At 49.5% G+C, this 24,023-nt stretch overlaps 1 protein-coding gene across 2 annotated transcripts in view; it reads left to right on the top strand.

The window, feature by feature from the left end:
- lamc3 (laminin, gamma 3) overlaps window positions 1-24,023 on the top strand; it is a 61,443-nt gene that overhangs the window by 33,679 nt on the left and 3,741 nt on the right. For both annotated transcript variants that reach the window (XM_029168564.3, XM_029168565.3), the window contains exons 10-21: window positions 1,198-1,396; window positions 6,979-7,088; window positions 9,271-9,498; window positions 16,560-16,748; window positions 16,949-17,194; window positions 18,152-18,305; window positions 18,397-18,539; window positions 18,685-18,863; window positions 20,524-20,704; window positions 21,754-21,992; window positions 22,783-22,859; window positions 23,167-23,301. In XM_029168564.3, coding sequence (XP_029024397.1) covers window positions 1,198-1,396; window positions 6,979-7,088; window positions 9,271-9,498; window positions 16,560-16,748; window positions 16,949-17,194; window positions 18,152-18,305; window positions 18,397-18,539; window positions 18,685-18,863; window positions 20,524-20,704; window positions 21,754-21,992; window positions 22,783-22,859; window positions 23,167-23,301 — 2,080 coding nt within the window. The remainder of the gene's footprint in view (window positions 1-1,197; window positions 1,397-6,978; window positions 7,089-9,270; window positions 9,499-16,559; window positions 16,749-16,948; window positions 17,195-18,151; window positions 18,306-18,396; window positions 18,540-18,684; window positions 18,864-20,523; window positions 20,705-21,753; window positions 21,993-22,782; window positions 22,860-23,166; window positions 23,302-24,023) is intronic.

The raw sequence follows: 24,023 nt of genomic DNA, 5'->3' as shown, positions 1-24,023 counted from the left end.
AAAAATGTCTGACTCTCCTGATTCAGTCACACGTCACCTCGCAGAAATGTGACTTGTTTAAAACCTAACAACTGCGACGGAGGCAGGAAATGTTGCTGAAAGAGGTGTAAAAGCTGTACCTTTGTGTAAAATTTAGCGCCTCAGCACAAAACACAAAGTGTCACTTTGCTGTTTTTTTTAATATGTTAATCAATTACAATGAGGCTGTGCAAAAAATAGAGTGCTACTGCTGCTGGAAAACTAGCTGAAGATACAATATGAATACTAATAACGCAATAAAACATAGTTCATAATAAATGAAACGAAGTGACTGGTAAATCCAGAAGCGTGTACTGGACCATGAAATCAGTGAATTGATGTAAGAAAACCAATTTTGACCTAATTAAAGTAACAATTGGATTTTTTTTTCTTCTTAAAACACGTAATAATGTATTACTTCAACTAATTACTTTAACACATCGCTGGGCAACGCTCTACAACCAGCAGCTAAAACAATGAGTGAGTGTCAGGAAGTGGCTTTTAAAAGTGTGTCACGAGCCGGATGAGAATACAGATTTATCTAGCCCGAGCTGACGCCGAAGGCCCCTCGCATGCAAAATCACCCACTTACCACGCGGCTCAGCCCTCCCAACCCCCAGAAGAGCCCGGGATGCACTTCACACATGATTACGCCCCAAAACGAAGGTGGCAATCACGCTCTCAACCTGTCAGTTCGGCCCAGTCGCTCAATAAGAGCCGGGGAAGAATGGCAGCGAAGTTGCTATTTTATGTTATAATTTGTCCTTTTGTTGAGCGTCGCTGAACTTTGCTTCTGTAGCATGTTGCATTTTTCAACATGGAGAAAAATGTCTGCCTATTTATATATGTCTAGTGGGTTTTTCCGTTGGTTTTAGGGCTCGGTAGCAGAGTCTAGTGGCGGCTAAGATCTTTGAAGTCCTGGTAATGTCCTGTAATGAGCCAGAGACGAGGAGAGAGGGTGCTTAATTGAACGTATACTCCTGCAGTGCTTCATGTGGGCTTAAAAAGCTTGTACAGTCTCTCTCCCCACTTGAGTGTTTCTAAATGTACACAAAAATAAATATCAGGTCTTCTGCAGCGTGCTGTCCGATCCCTGCGTGCTGCACTGATGGCGAGCATCTAAATGATAAATAATAAATGTGACCCCGCTCACCTCTCCAACCTCTGCGCCGCTGCTAGAGAAATTCCTGGGTCACCAAGTCTCCAGCTACGGGCAGCCTCTGGTCATCACCTTCACCTCTGAGACCCCGGAGCTGCTCCCCAAACGCATCACCCTGCTCCTCCAAGGCTCTGGCTTCACCATATCCGCTGACCTTTCACCCCAACCTGGGCTCGGCTACGACCCCGGGCTCCCGCCGCGGAGCTCCTTCGTCGTCAGGTACTGTGAGATGATGTGGGCGCGGTCGATGTCTGACTCTGTTTATTTATTTTACCGTTGAGCTTAAATCTCTACATATTTGGTTCTACCACAGAAATGTGGTAGAAAAGCAGTTGTGTACCTTTTCGCCTACCAAGTTGACATCTCCAGCTTCAACCAGTCACTTCTTCCAATTGTAAAGCTTCAGTGTCTCATCACACACTACTGCTGCTGCTGCTGCTGCAGGAACCTGAATCTGCGAGCACGGTCAAACACAGCGCGGCCATGTTTTCTCCTATTTGATGAGCGTCAGACGTGTTTGAGGCCAAATCACGTGGGTAAAACCACTCCAGTCTCTCCCTCCAACTCCACACCCCAGCTTCTAAAGGCATATGAGGTGACTCCTCAATAGATTAAGCTTGTCTGTTGTTTCCACTGAAGCGGCCAGGGTGCATCTTTACACTCCAGGAGGCTGAGGAGGATGAGGGAGGGGTCTGGATGGAGGGATGACCAGGTCGTAGCAGAGCTCAGTGTATTATAGCGACAGCATGCAGAGCACTAGATGGGTGGGTGGGTTCGTGTCCCGGAGGTTCAGTGTCTGGGTAATGGCCCCTTTGCAGCGCAGCACAACAGCAGCAGGAGTTTAAACTGCACACAAACAGCCAAATGCCTGCATTCGATGGGTTTTTTAGAGAGGTTTAGCTTGAATTAAACATTTTGTTTCATATTTCTGTCTATGACTCTCCACGCTGGAGCGTCTCTGACCTTCCACACCACTTTGCCGAGTAGTTTTACTTGTTAGTAGCCTCCCACACCGTTCGTTGCTGTAAAGAACTAATCACATCGCATTTAAAGTCCGTCCATACAGAAATGAACACAGAGTGTTTTCATATGGAATCATGTTGATTTCTCTCCAGTACCTAATAATAGGCCAAACAAATCTCAGCATTTTTTAGCTCTTGCAGGCAGGTGTGCTGTGTTTCCTTATTTCAACCCGAGGACCTGTCGAGCGCTTTAAGATCCGCAGCAATCACAGCTCGGGTATTATGATAAAGATGACAGCAATCACAATCAAGCTGCGACGCAGTTCCTGCTGCACGGCGCTGATGATGTTTACGTTGCCGGCGCGTCGCTGTATTTGTGCCACGCTGTTCCGTTGTGTTAATCTGAGCGCTGTTAGTTGTAATTGTTGATCTACCTATCAGTCAGTTCCCCCTGTGACGAGGCTCCCTTCATCTGGCTGCTTCAGCCAAACGCCAGGAAGCTGTGGCTTGACTTCAGATACGTTTAATATATGAAACGATCCTGGTGCCAAGCTTTGTGACAAAAACAGGCCTTTTCCCCCTGGTGTTTGTGGTGTTTACCCTCCAAACCCGCCAGAAAGTCAGAACATGCGGTTACTCCCTCAGGGAACAACTCTACTCGCACTTCTGATGATCTGTGCTTTCCAACCGGCTCCAATTTGTCGTCGGCATTAACGCCTAACTATTTTGGACTTCGCCACCGTCTCCTTCCCGGCTGGAAATCTTCCACCTGATCTTTCATCCGGTCGCTGGCTTCCAATCGTTCTACTTGAACCTCTCCCGTCTTGTCCTTCATGCTAAAGTGGTCAATCCGGAGGGTGGGAGTGACTGGAGGAGGCGGACTGGGGCTGAGGAGGTGAACCCTGGTGTGACGACGAGCTGGGAAGCAGCGGTGTAATCAGTCACATTGTTGTGGAGAGATCTCATTAAGCCCGTCAACCTGGGGGAGTGGGTGCAGTTGGCCTTGGTCTGTCTCCACATAGAACCTGTTAAGAAAAAGGCTTAAGTCATTCACTCTATTTTTGTTCTCTTCCCCCACTTGGCTTGCTGTCTTGTAGCCAGTAATCCTTCTCATCCCACTCAGCACCTCCTTCACACTGTTTTGTTGCAATTTGTCTTCAATTCGGCCCCTGTGTTTCTATCTTTAATTCTCCCTTTCAGCACCCGCAGACTAACTTCCTCCCTGTAGCCAGCCCTGGAAGCCCTCTTTTTCCCTAAGAAGGGATTTAATTTCCTTTGTATTGTTGGGTTTGTTTACATTGAAGCACAGAAAAAGGGGGAAACCGCTCAGTGCAATTGAAGGGTCTTATGGAAACTGACATTTTAGGCAACTGCAGCCCTGTAGTGTCGCCTCTGTTCGCTCTGCGGCCTGTGCTCCAGTCCGTTAGCTCGAAACAGCCCTGCAGAGCCTCTGCATGCTCATGAGCAGGGTACAACAGGCCGCTGACTGCAGCTGTAAGAAAGTTGAGGTAAAAACAGTGGCATGTTCAATTTAGGAGAAGTTGGAGAAGAGGATCGTTACAGCGTTCAGAGTAAGTGGAGAGAAAAGGGGGCAGCGCTGGTTCAAAAGGTCCGACTAGATGTAAGGAGGAAATCTGCAGGGTCTGCCAGTCTAGACTCGGTGATGGAGGCAGCTTGGGCAGGAGTCCGTTGACGCCAGCTGCTGCCTGCGCTCGTGGAAAACACAATTTGACAAAGGACAGGTTCGTTTTGCTGAAATTGGTTTCAGGATTGTCTCTAAAAGCAACAATGGCCACTTCAACTAAAGCGCCGAGCTCCGAGAGCGGAAGCCAGAGCGTGCGCTGCCAAGGCAGCGGCCTGAATCTGCATCGCCGCGGAAGAAGCCGCGATCGGGGGGGGCGCGAGCCGCATGCAAAAAGCGCCTCCGTGCTCGGTCACAGCACAATGCGGCGCTGAGAGTTGGAATCCCGGTGATTTATGGTTTCGGCTGAGCTGAGGTGCTGTTTCTCGGGGAACAACAATTGGATGCAGCGACCGTGTGCAGCACCCAGACATGTTGTCATTGCGCAGAGGTTTCCAGGTTCGGTACAATGGGAGCTCATCAGTGATAAATGGCAGCCTGTGAGACACAGAAGCACAGTGTGTCTCCTCTGGTCAGCCGTTTGATGGAACGTCACGCACATTCACATAGTGGAATAATAATCTCACTACTTACTGCAGGTGGGTGGTTATTAGTGACTAATATCAGTTGATATCAGCTCTTGGATGCATCATTACTTCCCATGAATCATCCACTTAATGCAGCCTGTTTTTTTTTAGTCATAAAAAGGGCATCCTTATTTACAGGCTCCACCCATGAATCTAAGCATTGAGCAAGGATCCAACTCGTGTCTTCTGTCCCCTCTAATACTGTCTCTGGTGCCTGCACCCAAGTAATGAGTTCCCCCTTAGCAGCAAGAGCCCTGGTTAAAGAGATCTTTGGTTCCCTCCTTGAAATGCACTGGAGCTTATGAGGGGGGGGGGCAGAAACTGTCATTAAGCGCTTCTCTCTGGAGAAGTTCTCCACAGATCTCATTACACTTCTGCGATAAACGCCCGGCTGCACCTCGCCCCGTGCCCCGCGTCGCTCCGTCACCCTCCCCCCGTCTCCCCCCGTGCCCCTCGTGCGGAGCATGCGCGCAAGGCGGCGGCCGCGTGCAAACACATTAATCCTGGCGGCCGTCTGGCAGCGAGATTTGCCACAATCAGATGCCGCACGAAGGGGAAAATAATCACGTTTCAGAAAGTGTTTTGCTCGCGGCGTTCGGAAGCATAAATAAATATGACTGGGAACACAGACGCTCCGCATCCCTCTTGACTGACAGCATCTGCATTCGTATCCGCTTAATAAGTTAACCTGTTAAGTGGCTCCTAGTCCTCACCTGGTGGAGAAGGAGAACTCTATAGAAGCTCTGGGATTCAAACAGAGGAGACTAATAAAAGGAGGAGGTGAACGGTTCTCCCTGATGTTCCCTGATGTTCCCTGTGTTCACGTTCTCTTCCCTTGGAACCCGTAGGCGGGTTTTATTGTCTGCATGTGTACGTACAGTACATCCGCAGCATGTAAAGCATAATATTTATGGTGCAAAGCGTCCTTCAGATGCGGAGACACTTCACGATTGATGAACAGTTTGCGTGCAGTATATGTCACAGCCGCTCCCTGTTTCAAAGCTGAAACGGCTTTGAGGAAACTGCTCATTTCAGCGTCCCTGTACGGTGCGAGCCAATTCTCAGCGGTCTACAGTGAGCTTGTAATAGTGTGGGCATGTGGGCCGTCTGGCACCGAGCTCATTTCTGCCTTTTTTTTCTTTTTTTTTTGAAAATTCACAGACTTTGATCATAGATCAGGGCCAGCAAAATGTATAGAAACAGGAAGCAGATGTCGCTGCAAAAGGCTGCTACAGGTGAACGAGCAAAGCGATATCTGGGTTCAGCTGTGGCTTCATAAATAAGAAGAAACATTTAAAACAGATCATTAAAAATAGAGAAATCAGTTGATTTATATTTTAAGGGAGAAAAGAACAGCAGGAAGTAAACACAAGGTTGGACGGGCCAGCGGCTGCACAGCGGCGCGTGAGACCTGTAGAGCGGTGCATGGAGACAAAGAGGGAGAGAAGCCACTGCAGCTGCACCAGTAAATAACAACCAAGAACTTTCACTTAAAGCGTCTGGAAACTTAAGTTCTCAAGTTTTCTGCCAGCGACCAGGGATCGATGCGATGGCCACGAGCAGAGAAACACTCACATCTCAAGACTGATCGAATTTAAATATGCTGTTAGATTATTTGAATACTGTCTGTTTGTATTGTCCATGTTTCTTCAGGCTCTGTATCGTTCCTCTCCGTCGTGCGTGTCCTGCTCCTGGTCACCTTGTATCTTTATCTCTGTTGTGTCTGTAAGTGTGTGTGTGTTTCTTTGTGTGTGTGTGTGTGTGCACGCCTCTCTTTTCTCCTGATGATCTGCTCTCATCCTTGGCGGAGCCGGCTTAATTACAGCGCGGCTCTCCGCGCTCTGCTTGGTGCTGATTAAAAGGGACACTGATGCTCCATAGGGGAAGCATGGCTGGGAGTTTGTTCACTTTCATGCGCACCCTGCTTATCGCTGTCTGACCAGCTCCATTACGGTGGCTTTGAGGCCCAGTTTGTAATTGCCTCTCTTTATTACTGCGCCTACATGTCAGGCCACGGAACAAGAACCCACCGCATCAATGGAGGGTCTGGATGGCAACGCAGCAGCACACACGCACGCTCTCGTGCGCTCCCTGTGAATGTTAATCAAAGGCAAATAGAGCGCTGAGTAAGTGTCGTGTTGAGAACGGTTGAGCCTGTGAAACGGAGGCAATCGGACTCTCGTGTTATGAAAGGCTCTGACTCACGGCTGGGTGAGGAACTAAAGGTTTTCCCTGTTCCACGTGAAGCTCCTCGCGTTCAGCACCTCCACGTGACAACTACAGTGAGACGCGAAGCTGACGCGGCACCTGTCGCCGACTTGGAGAGAGTTCACGATACCTGGAGTGAAACGGGCAGATGTCAGCAGTGCGGCCTGGCTGCGCCGAGCATCCTTCAGCAGATGGCAAAGCTCAGCGATCGAGACCCTGAATATGTGCTGAGGTCAGCACATTCAGTGCAACTCCGTGAGTCGGCGCGCTGATGGGCGACCGTAAAGCATCGCGCGCTTTACAAGGCTGCTTGTGAATCGTAGTCAGATCGCTCTGAAACCATGTGATGCTTTTGCTCCGTTTATAGTGAAGCGGCCTCCACGGACCCACTGAAACAGCCCTGTGTGTCTTTCCGCATTACAGGCTTCATGAACATGAAAGGAGGTTCAGCCCCTCGCTGTCTGCCTTCGACTTCCTCCGGCTCCTTCACAACCTGACCTCTGTCAGGATAAGCAACGCTGGAGGACACAACTGTGAGTGTGGAATCAATAGTCAGTCAATCAATTTAATCAATAACGATGAATTTATGTATTATTAAAACATGTCTATTGTCTTGTTTGATGACGGGGTCATTTTGGTCTAGTTTTTCATTTTAAGTCGGTTTATTGTGAAAGTTTTAAAGATACTCCATCGCACTAAACAAAGTGAAGCAGAACAAAGTGTCTCATTGTTCTCGTAACTGTCTCACCAACCTCACACCTTTCATGTCTGCGCTGTAGGAGCTGTTAGGGCTGCCTGTTGTTCTGCGTGTGACTGTGTGTCTGCATTGTTAAAGTATATGTTTTACTACACAGCAACACAAGTTATGAACTCCTCACGAAACACTTGCATCCGAGGAACCGCTGCTGAAAGAGCCGTTTATTCCCACGACTCGCTCTCCAAAGCCTCCCGTCGCTCCTCTGTTAGCATCTGATAGCCGCCGCGCTAACGCAGAGGCCGGATCTGAGGGGCATTACGGCGGATTAGAGCGAGACAGAACATCTGGCCCAAATCACCAGCACTCACTTACACCCTTTTAATTAGTCGCTGGGTGCCGGCGTGGTGACACACGCTGATCCAGCCAGGAGCCCAGTCGCGGCCGCGCCTCTAAACTGCTCCTCGTAACCACCCGCGCACGCAAACGTGCGAGCAGTTAACGCGGCGGCGTCTGTTGCATGACACGGGGGAGAAACTCCTAACGATTTGTGGAAAAGGCCTCTGAATCTTTCTCAAACTGTGTTAGAAGTGTCTTATTGCCGGAGGCTGTGTGACCAACTTTAATATCAAAGTCCTATAAAGCTGTCCTCTCATCCCCCCCCCCCTCGCCTCACTCGCCCCTTTACTCTGCGCCTTCCTCTCTGCAACAGGGGCGACTCGTGCAGCACTGTCATTACTTTAATGACGCTATTGTCTTTCTGCGAGGACACGGTTTGGCAGCAGTCACAGTAAAAGCCACATAAAGCAGGTTTTGAACAGAGGGCATAGTAATTAAGTTTATGAGAAATCCATTGCTTAATGGCTTAATGTACAGGTAGAGCTAAAGAGGCCTCGGGCCATTTAAGGGGATTAAAATCTGGACTGGTTTGAAGATTTCTTGAAGATTTTAGAGGATTGATGGGGAGAACCTGCACCGTATGACTTAATATGAAACACTTCTAATTATCTGAAATATAGGTTTCAGTGTCTGCAGAATGTCTAAATTGCACATTTCTCCCCTATTGAATGTGCTAATAGAATTCAGGCGGCAGAGGGGAGCAAAGGGTGGAGGCTGAGGCCAGTCATGGAGAGGGAAGAGGGCAGCGCTGCCTGGTGATTATCCCTTAGAGGTGCAAATGGGCAGGATTTCATCAACGCTGGATCATGACTTGTTAGAAGCCAAGGTCTATTTTCTACTCGGTCTCACCTTCACCGTTTCCCCCGCTCACATTTTTTTCATTATGTCCCTCGTCTTTCACACTCGGCGTATTTCTCGCCCGGCGAAGCCGAGAAGTCCTGCGTGGAGGACATATTTTGACTGCGCGCCGTCATGGACAAGGAACAAAAGTAATTCCGTGTTCGGTGGCTGGAGTTCAGGGAGTGAAGGGTGAACGGGATTCGGTTCGGGACGGCCTCCCTCCATCACTATTCATGACAGCAGAGAAGGATCCTCAAGCCCCAGCGGACCTGCACGTCTGACATACCTCCACCAAATCTTCTGTCTCCTTCTCTTCTCGTCGTGCTCCGCTGCAGTGATTTATTCATTTGCTGTATCAAAGATTCCCAGGATGGCGAGTGTACGTGCGTGGGCGCATGCGGGCGCGAGTGAGCGCTGAACGTGGCATTTATGGGCGTGTGGGTGGACGAATCTGTTATTTGGTGTGTGTGTGTGTGTGTGTGTGTGTGTGTGTGTGTGTGTGTGTGTGTGTGTGTGTGTGTGTGTGTGTGTGTGTGTGTGTGTTAATTGTAAACACAGGCCAGAACCTGTAATGAGACAAGTGGGGAGAGAAAGCACTTCAACCAATAATGATAACCTACTGCTTAGCAAAATACAGATGCACAAAACACACAGTCGCACTAAGCGCACGTGCCCCTCAAAGACTCCAACAGACCTCCGAGGCGCTAATTATCCGTTCGCTGCTGACTCGGCTAAGCATCCGTTTTATGACACAGCGCTCTCTCCCTCTTCCTCGCCTCCAGACACATCACAGCTGGCGGGGGCGGCCCTGGCCTCCGCCGTCCCCTCCTCCGGTCCGGCCCGACCACCCGCTCCCTGGGTGGAGTCTTGCTCCTGTCCGCCGGCTTTCGCGGGCCAGTTCTGCGAGCGCTGCGCTCCGGGCTTCACCCGGGAGGTCCCCGGCAGCGGGCCGCTGACGGCGTGCGTGCCGTGCAACTGCCACCAGCACGGGAGCTGTGACCCGGAGACAGGTGAGTGGAAAGTGGACGTGGATATTATTCAAATGTCATGGAGCCACTTCACTGACAGCCAATCAGCAGTGTTTCTGTTTCAGAGAGTCAGGTTGAGGTTGGGTGCTTAGATAGACATACATCATGACCTGTATGAAGTTGATGTAAGGCCTACACCTAGCCAGATGTGCCTGAAGCCAGATGTGAGTGTGATCCGATGACCAATAGTGTCACTATTGTGGTCATGGCAACATAACTCGCTAACTGTTAAACCGAAAACCCACAGTAGTAGCACTGTATTATACAATATATCCCGAGGCACCCACCCAGTTTTAAATGAGCTCAGGGATCATCAGAGGTTGTTGAGACATCGTGCCTTTGTCATTGCGCCTCAGAGGAAAGACGGGGAACAGAAAGAGATGCAGGCAGTTCCAATGAAGCATTTTCCCGTCTTTCCAGAAGTGACATTCAGTCATCGCCGCTTCAAGGGAACGTAACTCAGTCGTCTCGCGGCGACGTTGGCAAGCCATCAGTCAATGTGAAGACTGGATGGCGGCACTGATACAGCGCTATTTCCATTTCACGCGGCTAATCTGTGTAATAACAGTTCAGCTGCGAGTGTGCGTTTAATGCACCTGGCGATTTATATGCGGCGGCTGCAGCGTGCCGTCATATGACGTAAAGCAAAGCAGCAGCTGCTGGTTGTATAAACAAATCAAGCTGGGTACAGTTATTTATATGCGCGCCGGTGAGGCTATATGTTCTGCCGTCTTTTTCCCACTATCTCACTCCCGCAGCTTAAAACAAGCCTCTCCATCTTACCAAGAGCAGACAACTATCCTATCTGCGGTCCCACCCTCCATCTTTTATCGTTCCTCAATCTCGTTCTCTTCCCCTCTGTCTCCCTCTCCTTCCTTCGACTTAAAGTCTCAGAGATCTGACCTAGTTAGGAGGCGCCTGAAGCTTTTGGCTGAGAGTGTGTGTTATATTTGTGACTGTTTATATGACGGTGTGTGTCTGTCTGAGGTCCGGAAGCAAGTCTGGTATCACTGCCTGCCTGCCTCCCTCCTAATTAGACTTGTTAACCGCCTCTTGGCTAATGATGTCTAATTTGCTTGCAGAGTTCCTGTGTCTCTCATGTGTCTTCTCAATCTGGATGTCTCTCGCCCTCTCTCTCTCTCTCTCTCTCTCTCACACACACTTGTTCTCTCCCTCTTCTGCTTCCCTAGACTCCCCAGTCGGCCTCTTGCTGTCTTCCACTTCCTTCTTCCTCTCAGCAAGGATTGCACCTGCTCTCCCCAGTCACCTTGACTCCTTTTTTTTTTTTTTTTGGCGTCCTTGACTTCCTTCTGTGCCGACTCGTCTCAAGCTTCCTCCCGCTGCCCGTCTGCCCGTCACTCAGATACTACTCAGATGTATTTGCTTTGTTTTACAACATGTAATTCATTCATGCTCTGTTGCGAAACAGGGTTTTGTGCAAAACAAGATCTTGGGGCTTAATCATTAATGAACACGTCTATCTGGTCTATCTGAGAGTTTTTCAATTCATACTGTACATGTATTTTAACATACGTCATCACAGATGAATTATACGAGTTGTTGCTCTGTGTGGTTTGACAGAAAGTTTAGGTTGAGGAGAACTTAGCTGTTCCCCGTCCATCATTTGTCCCCAGGAGGACAAAGCGGTGCTTCCTGTGTAATTACCTAGCTGCATCCTCATGCAGGGTTTGCCCACAGAACGAACTGGAAGCCAGTTCATTCACTGGCTGCTGAGAGAAGCCGCAGCCAATGGTGCTTCATAATCATGATTTATTAACGCTCCCTGAGTTGTGTCGGTTCTGTTTGCTGTAGCGCAACACGGCAGATTGGAAATGTTAATATTTGTGGTGGAACGAGCGTTTTGCGGCTCCCGCGGAGCTCGGCCGCTGCGGGGCTGATGAAGTTAAGCATATGTCCAGATCCGCGCGTCGCGCTTCCACACTTTGATCGGTGTTACTCGCAGCCTGGACGTGCTCCTGTACACCATCTAAACTGTGCTAATTGCAAACACATTACGCGTCATCTGTTAAATTGGATGGAGGGCTATAATTTGTAAACTCAGGGGAGGGTGTGGGGGAAGAAGAGAGATGATTCCAATGTACAGATAAAATTGAGACTCTCGGTTTTCTCTGCAGCCCACACAGCAGGGGGCCGCTCATTAATCACCTAAACAAATGAAACACAATGTGCTCTTGATGCTTTAGTCTCTGCAGGATATTGAACATTAGGGTGCTGTGTTAGAGCTCCTCTTTGTAATAGACTAATTTTAGTCCTTCATGGTGCAGCACACTTTTATTTACATTGCTGTCTGAGAGGAAGAGGACGATTGTATCTTCCTGGTAGCACATCTTTCAGATATGTAGCATCCTTCTGTTAGTTTGATGACGATAATGCTGTTTGTCACTTTTCCTGTGACATCCAGTTGTTGGAGACATTCTCTCCACATCTGTTTCCCATGCAGGGAAGCGTCCTCATTCTCATTCATCTCAGCCCAGCTCCAGGTTGGTCGCGCCGAGCCTTCCCTGTCTGAACTAATTTCATCAAGGGAAAGGTTGAAACCTTTTCAAATCAGCGGCCTCAGACAGTGACTGAAAGCCAAGGCCGCGCAGGCAGAGTGCGCACGTAGTTTATCTTTCTGTTTATTTTCGTGTAAAATAAATGCGGCGCTTGTGAGGAGATAAGTAAAGCATGCTGAATAGGATCAGCAGGAGAAATTACACGGTGAAAGTCACTCTGACTACATCTATCTTGTTGTTGTTGTGTGTGTTATTTTTTTATTTTGCTCCTTCTCACTTCCTCTTCTCCTCAATGTCGCTTCTCATACTCCATCACGCTGATACAGACGAGGCATCTCAGGGCTTAGCCTGCAACAAATACAGCCCACCAGAGAGATTAGGGCGTTGAATAAGCCAGCACTAAAGCCTGCTTCACTCGCCATCAGTTTTTCTGCCTCAACTTTCTCTGGAATAGATTTTTCTAGCTAATAACCTCAGAGAGCTGAAGATGGCATTTAAACAGGCATTTGGAAGAGCACGCGCCCGGCTCTGCCCGGCTGGTTCTGACGCAGCCCTTTGTTGCTAAACACTGACTCATAGCGTCCTCCATTTTGACTTAGCCTTTTAACGAGCATTGTGCTGCACAGCATGCTGGTAATTTCTTTATCTGTGTCCTAATTGATGCAGTGCGACAGGTACCGTGAGTGATGGTCTTTATTTGGCTGACTTGAGAGTGTTTTCCCTGCAGGGGTCTCCTTCGCAGACCAGAACCAGAGAGCGCTAGTTTCCCAACCTCCTCCATCGGGCTGCATTGGCTGTGACATTTAGCTACACTATGCAAAACCATTGGATTATTCAAGAATTTGGCTTTGCCCAAATGTCAGCGCAGGAAACAACATATGCAGTTATGAAACAGAGCCTTGCTGATTCTCTGCTGACTCCGTATCCACGTACGTGTGGTCAGCACAACGCAGCCATATACTGTTGCTTGCAACAACCGCGGTGGAGCCACAGACCAGACGATGACCTCGATCGAGCGCACAACATGACAAGAAACGCGCAATGTACAGTATGGGAGTCCTAATTAAAAGGGTTTCATTAACGGGGAGAGAAGGAAACGAATTAAGTGTTTCCTTCAGGGGCCTCGGTAGAACAGAAAGCTCCAGTGTTGCCTTTTATTACGGCTGGCATTTGAAATATTAAACTGCAATTATGTGCCAAATAGCCGACTGTTATATTTTGTATGTGAATTTCATTGCATTAGGTTGCAATTTGCTCATGGATGGAGGAAATGAGAGGCGACAGATAAGACTGCAGATCAAGATGATAAGAGCGCCAGCTAATATTAGCCTCGCGTCAGCGTGATTAGGCCGAATGTGATACAAAATACACAGTAAACGCTAAAGAACATTTACTATAGGTTCTGGTTAGACAACACAGAGTACGACCACTTCTGTGAGGCTTCGCATCCCTGATCCCCCACAGCCCTGACCATAGAAATTTGTCTGACAGGCTCTGTATTCATTCTCCATAGTCAGAGTATTGTGTAAACATATTTCCCCAGTCATCCGCATTGTGCACATTATGTGTGGAGGGTGGGAAGCCTATACAAGCCGTCCCCTTCCCTCCCTCTCGCTTCTGCAGTGGTCCGCTCACTCAGCGTCCACTGACGAGCCACATCTGCAGCAGCCGGCGCTGGCAGCGTATCTGTATTAAATTAGAGAGCAACATCGCCATCAAACAGTCCCGCAGCACATTTAGCCCAGCTCCCGCCCCCGAGGCCTCGGCGCTGCGGATAAAATGTCCTTTCTCTTTCGCTGCCGTTCTGTTCTCTTTCCCTCGCTTCTTCATTAAAACGGGGTGTTCACATGCATTAGTAAATACATTTTCATGGCCTGGAGCTTTTTTTAATGTTCCAGTGGGTTAAGTCTGGCAGAAAATGCATAGGTCTTGAAATGCATCATCTTTGCTATAACTCTTATGCCAAAAATCAAGTCAATGAAGGAGAGTCACTAGTATAGAATTTTAGTTCACATTGTGCGACCATCATATGTTTTCTAACAGGACAGCGACCCCAAACACACCTCTGGGTTATGTAACGCTATTTGTCCATGAGGGGAACTAATAGAGAGCAGCATCACATGACCTGACCTGAGCTGAAGCCAGTAGCCAGGGTTTAAAATGAACAAGAACCCAGCACTTCACAAACTCTCAGACCTAAAAAAACAACTTCTCACTCGCTACATACCTCTCTTATCTTGGCTGATATTCATGCTATCGCACACGGCTTCAAACAAGGATAACGATCTTTGGAAGAGCTCCTCGTCGTACGTTGTTTGAGTGGAACAATGACTGATGCACAAGCATAAACAAACTGAATGTGGGGGGGAAAAGGCAAAGCAGCCAGTCCTTTATTCATTCTAGTGCCTGTGTCTGTGCCTCTCTGTCTGTGATGTATTCCAATGTATTCCTAGCCTTCACAAGTGGCCACCTTAATGAAGTGCGTTAGCCCTCAATGTGTGTGCATTGCTGTGTGTGGCACCGTGGGGGGGAGGAGGCGCACCTGTAGAAAGCAGCTCTTCAGAGCGTGATGTGTGTACAATCGAGACCCCTCTTGAGGACAACGTACAGACGCTTTGCTTTGCCGAGCTCAGGCCGAGCGCGGAGTCGCGCGGCGTCGGGACGCGGTGCGAAATCTCAGCGCAAGGGCTCAAAGCGAGCAGCTCCGCGGGGAGCGTGGCGCTGACGTCGATTCATTAAGTCCCAATGAACGGCCGCAGATCCATTGATAAAACGACTCTGAGAAGTGATGGAAATTAGCATGACGGCGAGGAGGAGGAGGAGGAGGGGGGGACGTTGGCTTTTCCAAGGAGCCGGCGGAGCGATAAAAAGCGGCGGCGCGGAGGCCCTGTGTGGCTCCGCTGCCTCATATCACGCTCAGTCATCTTCACACCCAGTAAAGTCAGCACATTTCTGCTACCATTAAATGTACTACGGCTCATTGGGGATTGACGCGGCTCACCATCAGTGTCATTGCAATGCCTTGTGAAACCCAAGGAAGATTCAGCTCTTTGTGTTGGAAAGAATCATTATTGCTAAATACTGTTTAAATGACTGGCATTACATGCTTGGAAGTCATGTATTATTCACCTCACTTCGCCAAAGAGCTAATGATTTCTACCCGGACGTCTACACTTCATCAGGCCATGGGATAATTGTTGCATCTAATGGCCGGGTGATCAATTTAGCTCCGCCGCCATTATTCCACCTCGTCTCCTCGACTTACAGTGGCAATGTTAACATGCTTTATTCAGGGGTGGGAAACGTCGGCGCCATTGACCCCACCACTAACTGCAGGAGTTCCTTCCCTCCCGTCTCCAGCGATGTGGGCTGATTTAGGTTTTGCGCCGCGCCGAGTGTGAGCGCGAGCGAGAGACGGGGCCGTTTTAATGAGGATTCTGTAGAACTGTGCGCAGCCCGTGGATTATTTGCCCAGCGCCCAGATCTTACTGGTGTTCTCCAGAAAATCTGAGCAATTATTGTTGTCAGCCCTTTGCGGAGTTGAGGAAGTAAGCTAAATACCCCCTTGCAGTTAAAAGCAGCCATTACGGCGTTGATAGAAGCCTAACGAACGTCTGCTGAGCGTGACTGTGTGATGGATTTCACCACGTCAGCATCTCAGCAGCTGCTGTTTTCCTCCTGCTTCACACTTGGTGCCGCTCCGCGCTCTCTGGTCAGCCGCTTATTGCATTAGAATGCCACATTACATTATGTCAGGCGCTGGCCGCTTCCCCGCCGCTGTTGGGCCGGGCGCAGAGGAGCTTTTGGAGGGCGCGTGTGGGTCTAATGATCTCAGCCTGCGACGCCGGCGCCGCTGCAGGTCACTGAGCTGCGGCAGGAGGCGGGCGCGGGCTGCTCTCAGCCTTTTTGGCTATTTTACAGCCACACGCTCCACTGAGATATTATGTCAGCTTCCTCACTGCTGTGGGTATTTCTGCTCATCATGTCATGTATTTCTGTCCTGCCTGTAACATGGTGCAGTTGGTGTACGGCTTAATAAGCACTGAAAACCTGTTTAATAAGCCACAATGTGTGTGTGTGTGTGTGTGTGTGTGTGTGTGTGTGTGTGTGTGTGTGTGTGTGTGTGTGTGTGTGTTCCACATGCTGCTGATAACCAAATCTTTTCAAGTGGCCCGACTTGCTTTTCTAAGGCTTTTGAAACAACAGTTGGTTTTCTGGACGCCACTGACTCGATAATCTCTCCCACTCGCTTCTTGAAGGTCTTCTGGACTGTGTTTGGCTCTTAGAATTCCCAAAGCAATTATAGCCGGGGTGAATTTAGTTGTCTCCCGCACTCCGCGGTGGGCTGCGGGGAATGTTTTCTTAGCAGATTGGGCAACGCGTGGATTATTTGCGAGCCTCACGGTCAGAGACGCAGCACCCCCTGCTGGCGACGGGGAGAACGCCAGCCGCTTGTCAAACCCAGAGCTCTAAAAAGAAGCGATGTGCCACATATAAGCTGTCCACACTGCTCTCTCTCTGCTTCAGGTGTGTGCGAGTGCTCACACTTTACCGCCGGGGTGACCTGCGAGCGCTGCCTGGACGGTTACTATGGCAACGCCGTGATTGGCACACCTGCTGACTGTCAGCCGTGCCCTTGCCCCGACAGCAGCAGCTGTGCCCAGATTGTACAGACAGGACAGGTGGTCTGTACCAACTGCCCCCCAGCACAGACAGGTGAGATCAAGCACGTACAATGTGGGATGTTCTTCATGGTTCTGGACAATCAGTAATTTATGCTTCGTGTGGAAAAATAAACAGGAGACGCAGCTGTTCTGCAATGAGACGTGCGCTTCAGACACGTCTCAGAAGTTTATAAATTAGGTTTGATTCTGTCCATGTAATTCCTGCCGACTTTTACTTTCCCAATCGCGTAGGGACGCGCTGTCAGATGTGTGAAGACGGTTACTATGGCGATCCCCTGGGGCAATCTGGAGAAGCTCGACCGTGTCAGAGGTGCGACTGCAACGGCAACGTGGACTTCAACGCCGTCGGAATATGCGACCACGTCAGCGGGCGATGCCTGAAGTGCCTCGGGCACACGGAGGGGGAGCGCTGCCAGCGCTGCCAGCGGGGTTTCTACGGAAACGCCTTAAACCACACAGCTGGCCCGAAGTGCGAGCGTGAGTGACTGTGGAAGAGTTCGGCTGCAAAACCGCTCAATGATTATTAATATATTTATAGCTTATTGAAAGGAGAATGAGAGGTTGTATTTCTGTGAGATACGGTTCCAGTCCTCCTGGGCTCAAAGGCTGTTTGACCTTCACCGTGAGAAACGATGCTGGAAGAATATTTTTATATTCGTCTGCTGGAGTGAAAAGAAAAGTTTCTCTGCACTGCAGATGTCACCATACACTATGAGAAATGTTTTGTACCTTGCAGCAAATTTGGAAGCCAAACCTGCTCCGTTACGTAACTTAAACAAGTGTGATACCAAAACTCAAAGTCGACTGTGAGGAGCCTTTTCACATTTGGCAGTGAGAACCACACTATTTGTAAAAGTCTACAAATTTACAATGAGGGACAAACGTACAATCTGACTTGTACATTGCTCTGTTTAACATAGAGCGCACAAAGGAGTCGGGTCAAATTCTCCAGAGGCGGCACAGTCTATAGCCGAGATTTTAAAGACATGCAAAAAGAAGCCTTTCAAATGGACTTTGTTCATTATTTCAGGACTTCAGATCCAACAGATGTAGCACTTTTCACTTTTAACAGGCAAAAGCTGTAAATGGGATGAAGCCGTGGCTGCGAATCAAAAGGAAAGATGAGGAATAAATAGATTAAGAGCGGAGCCTTTTGCACCGGCAGAATTAAAAATGGTCTAAGTGAATGAAATTCAAATGAAGTTACGAAAAGGCAGAGACGGACTCGGAGAGAAGCGGCTACGATATGTTCCCTCTCTGACTTTCCTATAATAGACCCATTCTTCCTTTAAGCCCCAGGTTGAACTTCTTTACAGCACAAAGTCAAGGACGACCCATGAATCTCCCTGGTGCTGTCTGTCACTCTCCTTCCAGTCAGTAATGATTTAAGCTGCACTGCTGTATTTGTGTTAATAGCGCCACTGTTTTCTCCAGCCTGCAGCTGCAGTCCGGCCGGAACCTCCGGGCCTGTGAACGAGTGCCACCCTCACACAGGCGCCTGCCAGTGCCTCGGCCACGTGGGCGGCCGGGACTGCAGCCGCTGCGCCGTCGGCTTCTTTAACCTCCAACCGGGCGCGGGATGCGAAAGGTAAACGGGCGGCGGCGCGAGCCGTGACGGATCCGCGTGAGCCCGTCGGGCCGGGCTCCTCATTAAAACATTGTTTCCCTCCGCTGCCGAGGTGCAAGTGTAATCCCGTGGGCTCCTCGTCCCCCGCGTGTCACCCGGTCACGGGGCAGTGTGTGTGTCAGGCGGGAGTGCAGGGGACGCTGTGCGACTCCTGCCGCGCCGGCTTCTTTGGATTCTCGTCACGAGGTTGCAGAGGTACAGGACTTCACTTCAGGCATCATCCTTTAATCCTCTAATACACCCTCCAATACAGATCACACATGAAGCCATTTCTGACTCTTCAAGTGCTTTTTTTTCCTCTCTCTCCCGCTCTCCCTCCCCTCCCCGTGTCCTTTCGCAGCCTGCAACTGTGACCCCATGGGCTCCGTCTCCATGCAGTGCCACGGCAACGGCACCTGCCGCTGTCGCCAGGGCTTTGTGGGCTACAAGTGTGACAAATGTGAGTTAAACTATTTCCACAACAGAGCCACACATCAGTGCGAGGAGTGTCCCGTGTGCTACGGCCTTGTCAAGAAGCAGGTGAGTCTGAAGCCGTTTGTGCGCGTCTGCGTTAGGACTGACATTCGGGGACATTTTCCGACTCTATTTCTGGTCGTCACTAATTCCCGATAGAACTGACTGCTAAATATATCCACCTGCTAGCTGCTAACGGAGCTGTGGGCCAGGAAACCGAACACAGTTCGTGTTACACAATGTAAAATACGATGTGATTCAAAAATACTATCATAGTTGACACTTTTTAGGGGGATGACAAATTTTCCCCTTTAATGTTCCCTGTGATCATTAAAGCAGTCTGTCTTCGTATTTTGACAGGCAGGTAAAAATGGGCGGAGCCAACTAACCTGACGTCACTCACCTGTGCAGCCTAGCTTTAAAACAGACCTTCGATACATCCAGCACTAAATAGTATACAGCATGGTCTGGTCTTTTCCACTAACTCTCATAAAGCGCCATGGTTCCCTCTGGAAACACACCACCTTCAGATGGAGTCAGCTATTTAAATGAGACCCATGCGGTTCTGTGCCCGTGCTCCACGCTAACATCTAGTATAAATTGTGGCTCGGCTCATGCGATTAGGAGCTGCAATTTGTTCTTTAAATAGCACAGTCCTGCCTCATGACAGACATATGTCCGCTTTGTGTTTGTAGATTGCAAGTAAGCAGAGGCTGTTCAGTGAAACAGAAAAAGACATTTGCCCTAATGATCTCCTGTGCAGCTTCCCTCTGTCCCTATAGATTTGTAGCAGCCCACGTCCATATGCTGAGGTGCTGTGTCCCTGAGTCTGTCTTCTGAGGCCGGTTCCAATAATGCCAACGTGTTCTGCCGTCTCTCTCTGCACAGTCTTGTTCCAGCTAAAGTGGCTGTGTGTTCTTTGTGGAGCGGCTCGTATCTGTGCGAATGCACGCTGTGATTTCCACAGTGTTAGCAATTCAGCGAACATCCCGAGCCTTGTCTGCTCTGAACACCTGCAATTACTCTCACTGTCCTCAGTCTCCCCTAGCTCTCACGCAATGCCTCCCCCACTCTCTGTCTTCCTGCTCACATTTTCTCCCTGGCTCATACACAGGAAGGAACACGACTAACGAGCACAAAGAGACGAAGGTTGAAAAGGATGACGGGAGATATGTGATCGATGTTCAAAGACGTTAATAAAAAAAGAATGCGGAGCGCGGCGGAACAAAGCGGGGGATGAAATAATGAATGGATGCATGCTACTTGCAACGCGTCCTGCATGTCCTGCATGTCTCTGCTACACGCGTGCACTGGCTGCAGCAGGCCTGCTGGGACCACAGTGGACGCTGCCAGGCGCCAGTCACGGCACCTTTATTTCATTTTCCTGAACCGGACGTGCGTTTTTCGCAGACGTCTTATCTAGTTATCTCCTGAAACGCCTGCCTTAACCACGCGCTATGCAGAGAACAGTGTAAGTGGATGCAGATGTGGACATTTTATTCTAACCTCAACCTGCTGTTGATATTCATTTATTCATTGCTTTTGTTGAAATGGTACATTTTGATGTTGCGGCGGAGCCAAGAAACTGAGCCCCGTCTCGGCCCCAGTCTGAATGAATACAAAGAGATCCGTACGGACGCACGATGGTTTCTGGTATTTGTAGTCGACGCGGTTTGTTGTTATGCCCTCTCGTTAAGACTAAGTATAAATCTCGGTGCCGTTGCAGGCGGAAAAGCTGAAGAGCCGCCTGCAGGATTTGGAGGAGCTGCTGGCTCACTTTGATTGCCGAGGTAGATCTGGGAAGCAGCAGCACCTGCTGAAATATCACATGGCCCGACTTTATGAGCATGAGCACCAGGGGGAGGACACTCTGCCCAATGCTCTGGAGGATTTCCTGGCCGTCCAAGGTAACAGCAGGCGGAAGCCCCGGTAATCCCACTCGGCCCGTCCGTCCTTTTAATGTTTCCTCTGTGCTCGTGACATCTGAGGAGACGCTTGGCAGCCTTTGCTCCGCGAAACGCGAATCTCTCTCCGCGGCGCCGTTCTAACTATTGTGTCACATTTTGGCTGGGAGTCGATGGCGTGCCATATCGGCGCGCACAATACCAGCCAGCGCGGCTAAGAAATGTGACACCGCCCCCGGCGTCCCGCGAACGGGCTGCAGCTCTGTCTGTGTCTCCTCGGCGCCACGCCGCTGCAGAAACAACACAACAAAGCGATTAAATCAGGAAGCAGGCGACAATACGAACCTCTCCCAATTACTTTAACACAATGCTGATATATCCTCATTATCTTTGGAGGGGAAAGGGCTTACAGGCTCAGCTGCACAGGCCAAATGGAGACAAATCATAACAATATAGAACAAGGCGCCGTGTGACCAACTTAATCCCTATTTATATGACAGGCGGTGCATCTCTAATCCCTGGTTTATAATGATTATAGTTGCAATCAGGATAACAGTTGTCTAACAATCCTCTGCCTACACCCACATACTTCCACACACATGCAGTAGTTACCAGCCATGCTCTTTTACACTCTGGGTGGCCCAGTAATGATTTAATGAGTACGTGGGAGCAACAGACTCGCTGTGTGGGCACACAGAGGCTGAGCGGCACACGCAGGGCCGTGCGACTCATCCTATGTGGCACCAAGACAAAGACGGGGGATCAGTGCATCACAAAACAACACAACAAAGATCCAGCTGCTGATCAGCAGAGAACACAAAGTGAGACTGACAAAGGTGTTAACACCTGCACAGAATCCCATATGGTTCTGGTTCTTCAGGCCACAGGCATGACGGCAGGGACGGGCATCTGAATTCACACAGTCAATAAGCGGGACGCGTTAAAATGCAGCAACGGTCGCTCCAAAGAGTTGGAGGAGTGATATTCTCTGTGAAATAATCCGTGAAGGACTTAATGTGGTTTTATTTGCTCCGTGCTCTTTGTTCTTATAGAAGCACGGGACGCCTTCCTGAAACAATTCTCCATGCTGGAAGCCTCGGCGGGCACGCTCCTAGCCCAGCTGCACGGCATCACCGCTTCCTTGAACTGCAGCATCAGCGTGACCGAGGAGGAGGAGGAGGAGGAGGAGGATGAAGGCAGCAGCGAGTGTCGGACCTTCACCGGCGCTGTGCTCGCGATCACAGCATCTCAGGGACGGCTGAAGCAGGCGACACTGGCCCTGGACAACATGGTACAGTAGTAGTAGCAGGCAGAGAGCTGTGGGTGGCCCTGATTTAAACTGGTTGTATGCAGCATTTGCACACTATGGGATGCTCGCAGGAGTCCGTTATCAGGCCCGTGTGCAGGTTCGAGCAGATCGGAGAGCTCGTTTTGCCAATAAATGCAGCGTCTCTCTCTCGTTTTGCGCCTGCGTGTAAAAACACCTGCCTGGTGCTTATCGCCGAGACGAGCCGCAAGCAGCGGCAATTTAATTCTGTATTAAAAAGCCCCTACAAATGAAGGGAAAATGCTGGTGTGGCAGTTGTTGATTTCTCCTATTTATTTGCATTTTTTTTTTTTTTTTTTTCAAATTAAATGTCACTCGAGGAACAATTCTGCATTTCACCGCGTACACTTTATCAGGACAAAACTTCAGGCCTGTTTATTCCAGGGGAGGTTTTCCACATGCCCCTGTTCTGAACTTATTATTTAAGTGGAGAAGTTTAATAAATGAGTTTTATTATTTGCAGTTTTTAAGCGAACCCACAAAGCGCTATTCTGAAAACGCCTTCTTTGCTGGACGGCACCCAGCAGCTCCGGCATCGGCCTAATAACGTCTGAGCAATCAGCATTCAGTCTAAAATACTCTCCAGTCAGCTGTAGTGTGAAAAATCCTTTTAATTATTACATCCAGACCTTAGCTCATATAATTTAATTAAACTTGTCAAAGCACTTTGAACTCTCTCCGACGCAGGATATGAATTTCCTTTCTTTCCCTGAGCTGCTCAGCATGTTGCTTTCCCTCTCTACGCCTCTCACAGGTCATTCCTTTTGAGGTGATGTCGGGGCCTAATAAGTGGAACGTTCTGGTCAATGACTCACACTTCTTGATGAAAAGGTGAGTCATGTCAGAGGCCCCATCTGAGCACCGAGTACTGAAGCAATCTGCGGAGGCTTTATATCTCCTGGCTCATTCCTTTCGGTTTGTCCCATGCATTAGTCGGGTGCGTCAGTGCCCCGGGGCGCCCATTGTATGCAGCTCATGTGGCAGTTACAGAAATTTGGACTGGAGAGCCAGTGAAAGAGCTGGAAGAGTCACCGAGACACTTCATCTCTCCTCCGGCTCTCTATTATGGTCTGTTATTCTGCTTAACTCACTCACTCTCCCCCCTTTTTTTTGTCTCCGGCGCCTTTTCACCTCGCAGTCACGGAGAAATGGCGGAGGACATCGAGGCCGTGGCCAGCAGTGCGGCGCGAGCCTCTAAACAGGCCTTCAGCCTCCTGATGGATCTACTGCAGGACAACTCCACGGAGGAGTATATCAGCAGGCTAACGGAGCAGTGAGCACAAAAAAAAAAAAAAAAATGAACCCAAACACCCGCCCACACAGACGAGCACCACCCTTCACGTAGCTCACTGTACTGCAAAATCCCAGCAAGCCGCTTGACGCCCTGGATTATTGTGCTCTGGCAGTATATTTCTAACAAAGTGCACCTATCCCTGCATTGCAGCTCGAGTTCCTCTCCTTCACAGCGGCCCTTTCAAAGCACACTGGAGTTCGGGAGTAAGACATTTAGCCACAGGGGGACAGCTTCTTTCCCACTGTAAGCCTATTGCCTTCTTGGATTTGCCGCACGCTCGCTGCATCTCCTAGCGTGTGATTGCTCTGAGGATTATCCTGAATTCGAGACAGAATGATGCAAAAAGCCCTTCGGTGGCCCGCGATGAGTGCAAGAAGCGAAAAACTCCAAATTGATTACCCCCCCCCCCTCCTCTTTCTAACAGTAGTCAGCTTGGTTCAGGAGAGTTCTGTTAATCTTGGGAGCAGTGCTGAGCGGCGGCGCGTGTGGGAGCGCGCGCGTGCGCTACGTGTGTGTCTGTGTCATTTTATAGGATGTGGACTGAGCGGTTTATGCACAGATGGGCAGCATAAAATCGCAATCCCCACACATATTTCCCCATGTGTTGGTACTTAAGCAGATCAGATGCTTTTTATAGAAAGACAGGAAAATGAAGGTATTGCAGCTGGCCGATCCAAGCACATCTGAGATGAAACCAGTGT

This window comes from Betta splendens, chromosome 12, assembly GCF_900634795.4.
Source record: "Betta splendens chromosome 12, fBetSpl5.4, whole genome shotgun sequence".
In the NCBI taxonomy this organism is placed as follows: domain Eukaryota; kingdom Metazoa; phylum Chordata; class Actinopteri; order Anabantiformes; family Osphronemidae; genus Betta; species Betta splendens.
This window is presented reverse-complemented; position numbering and strand designations above follow the sequence as displayed.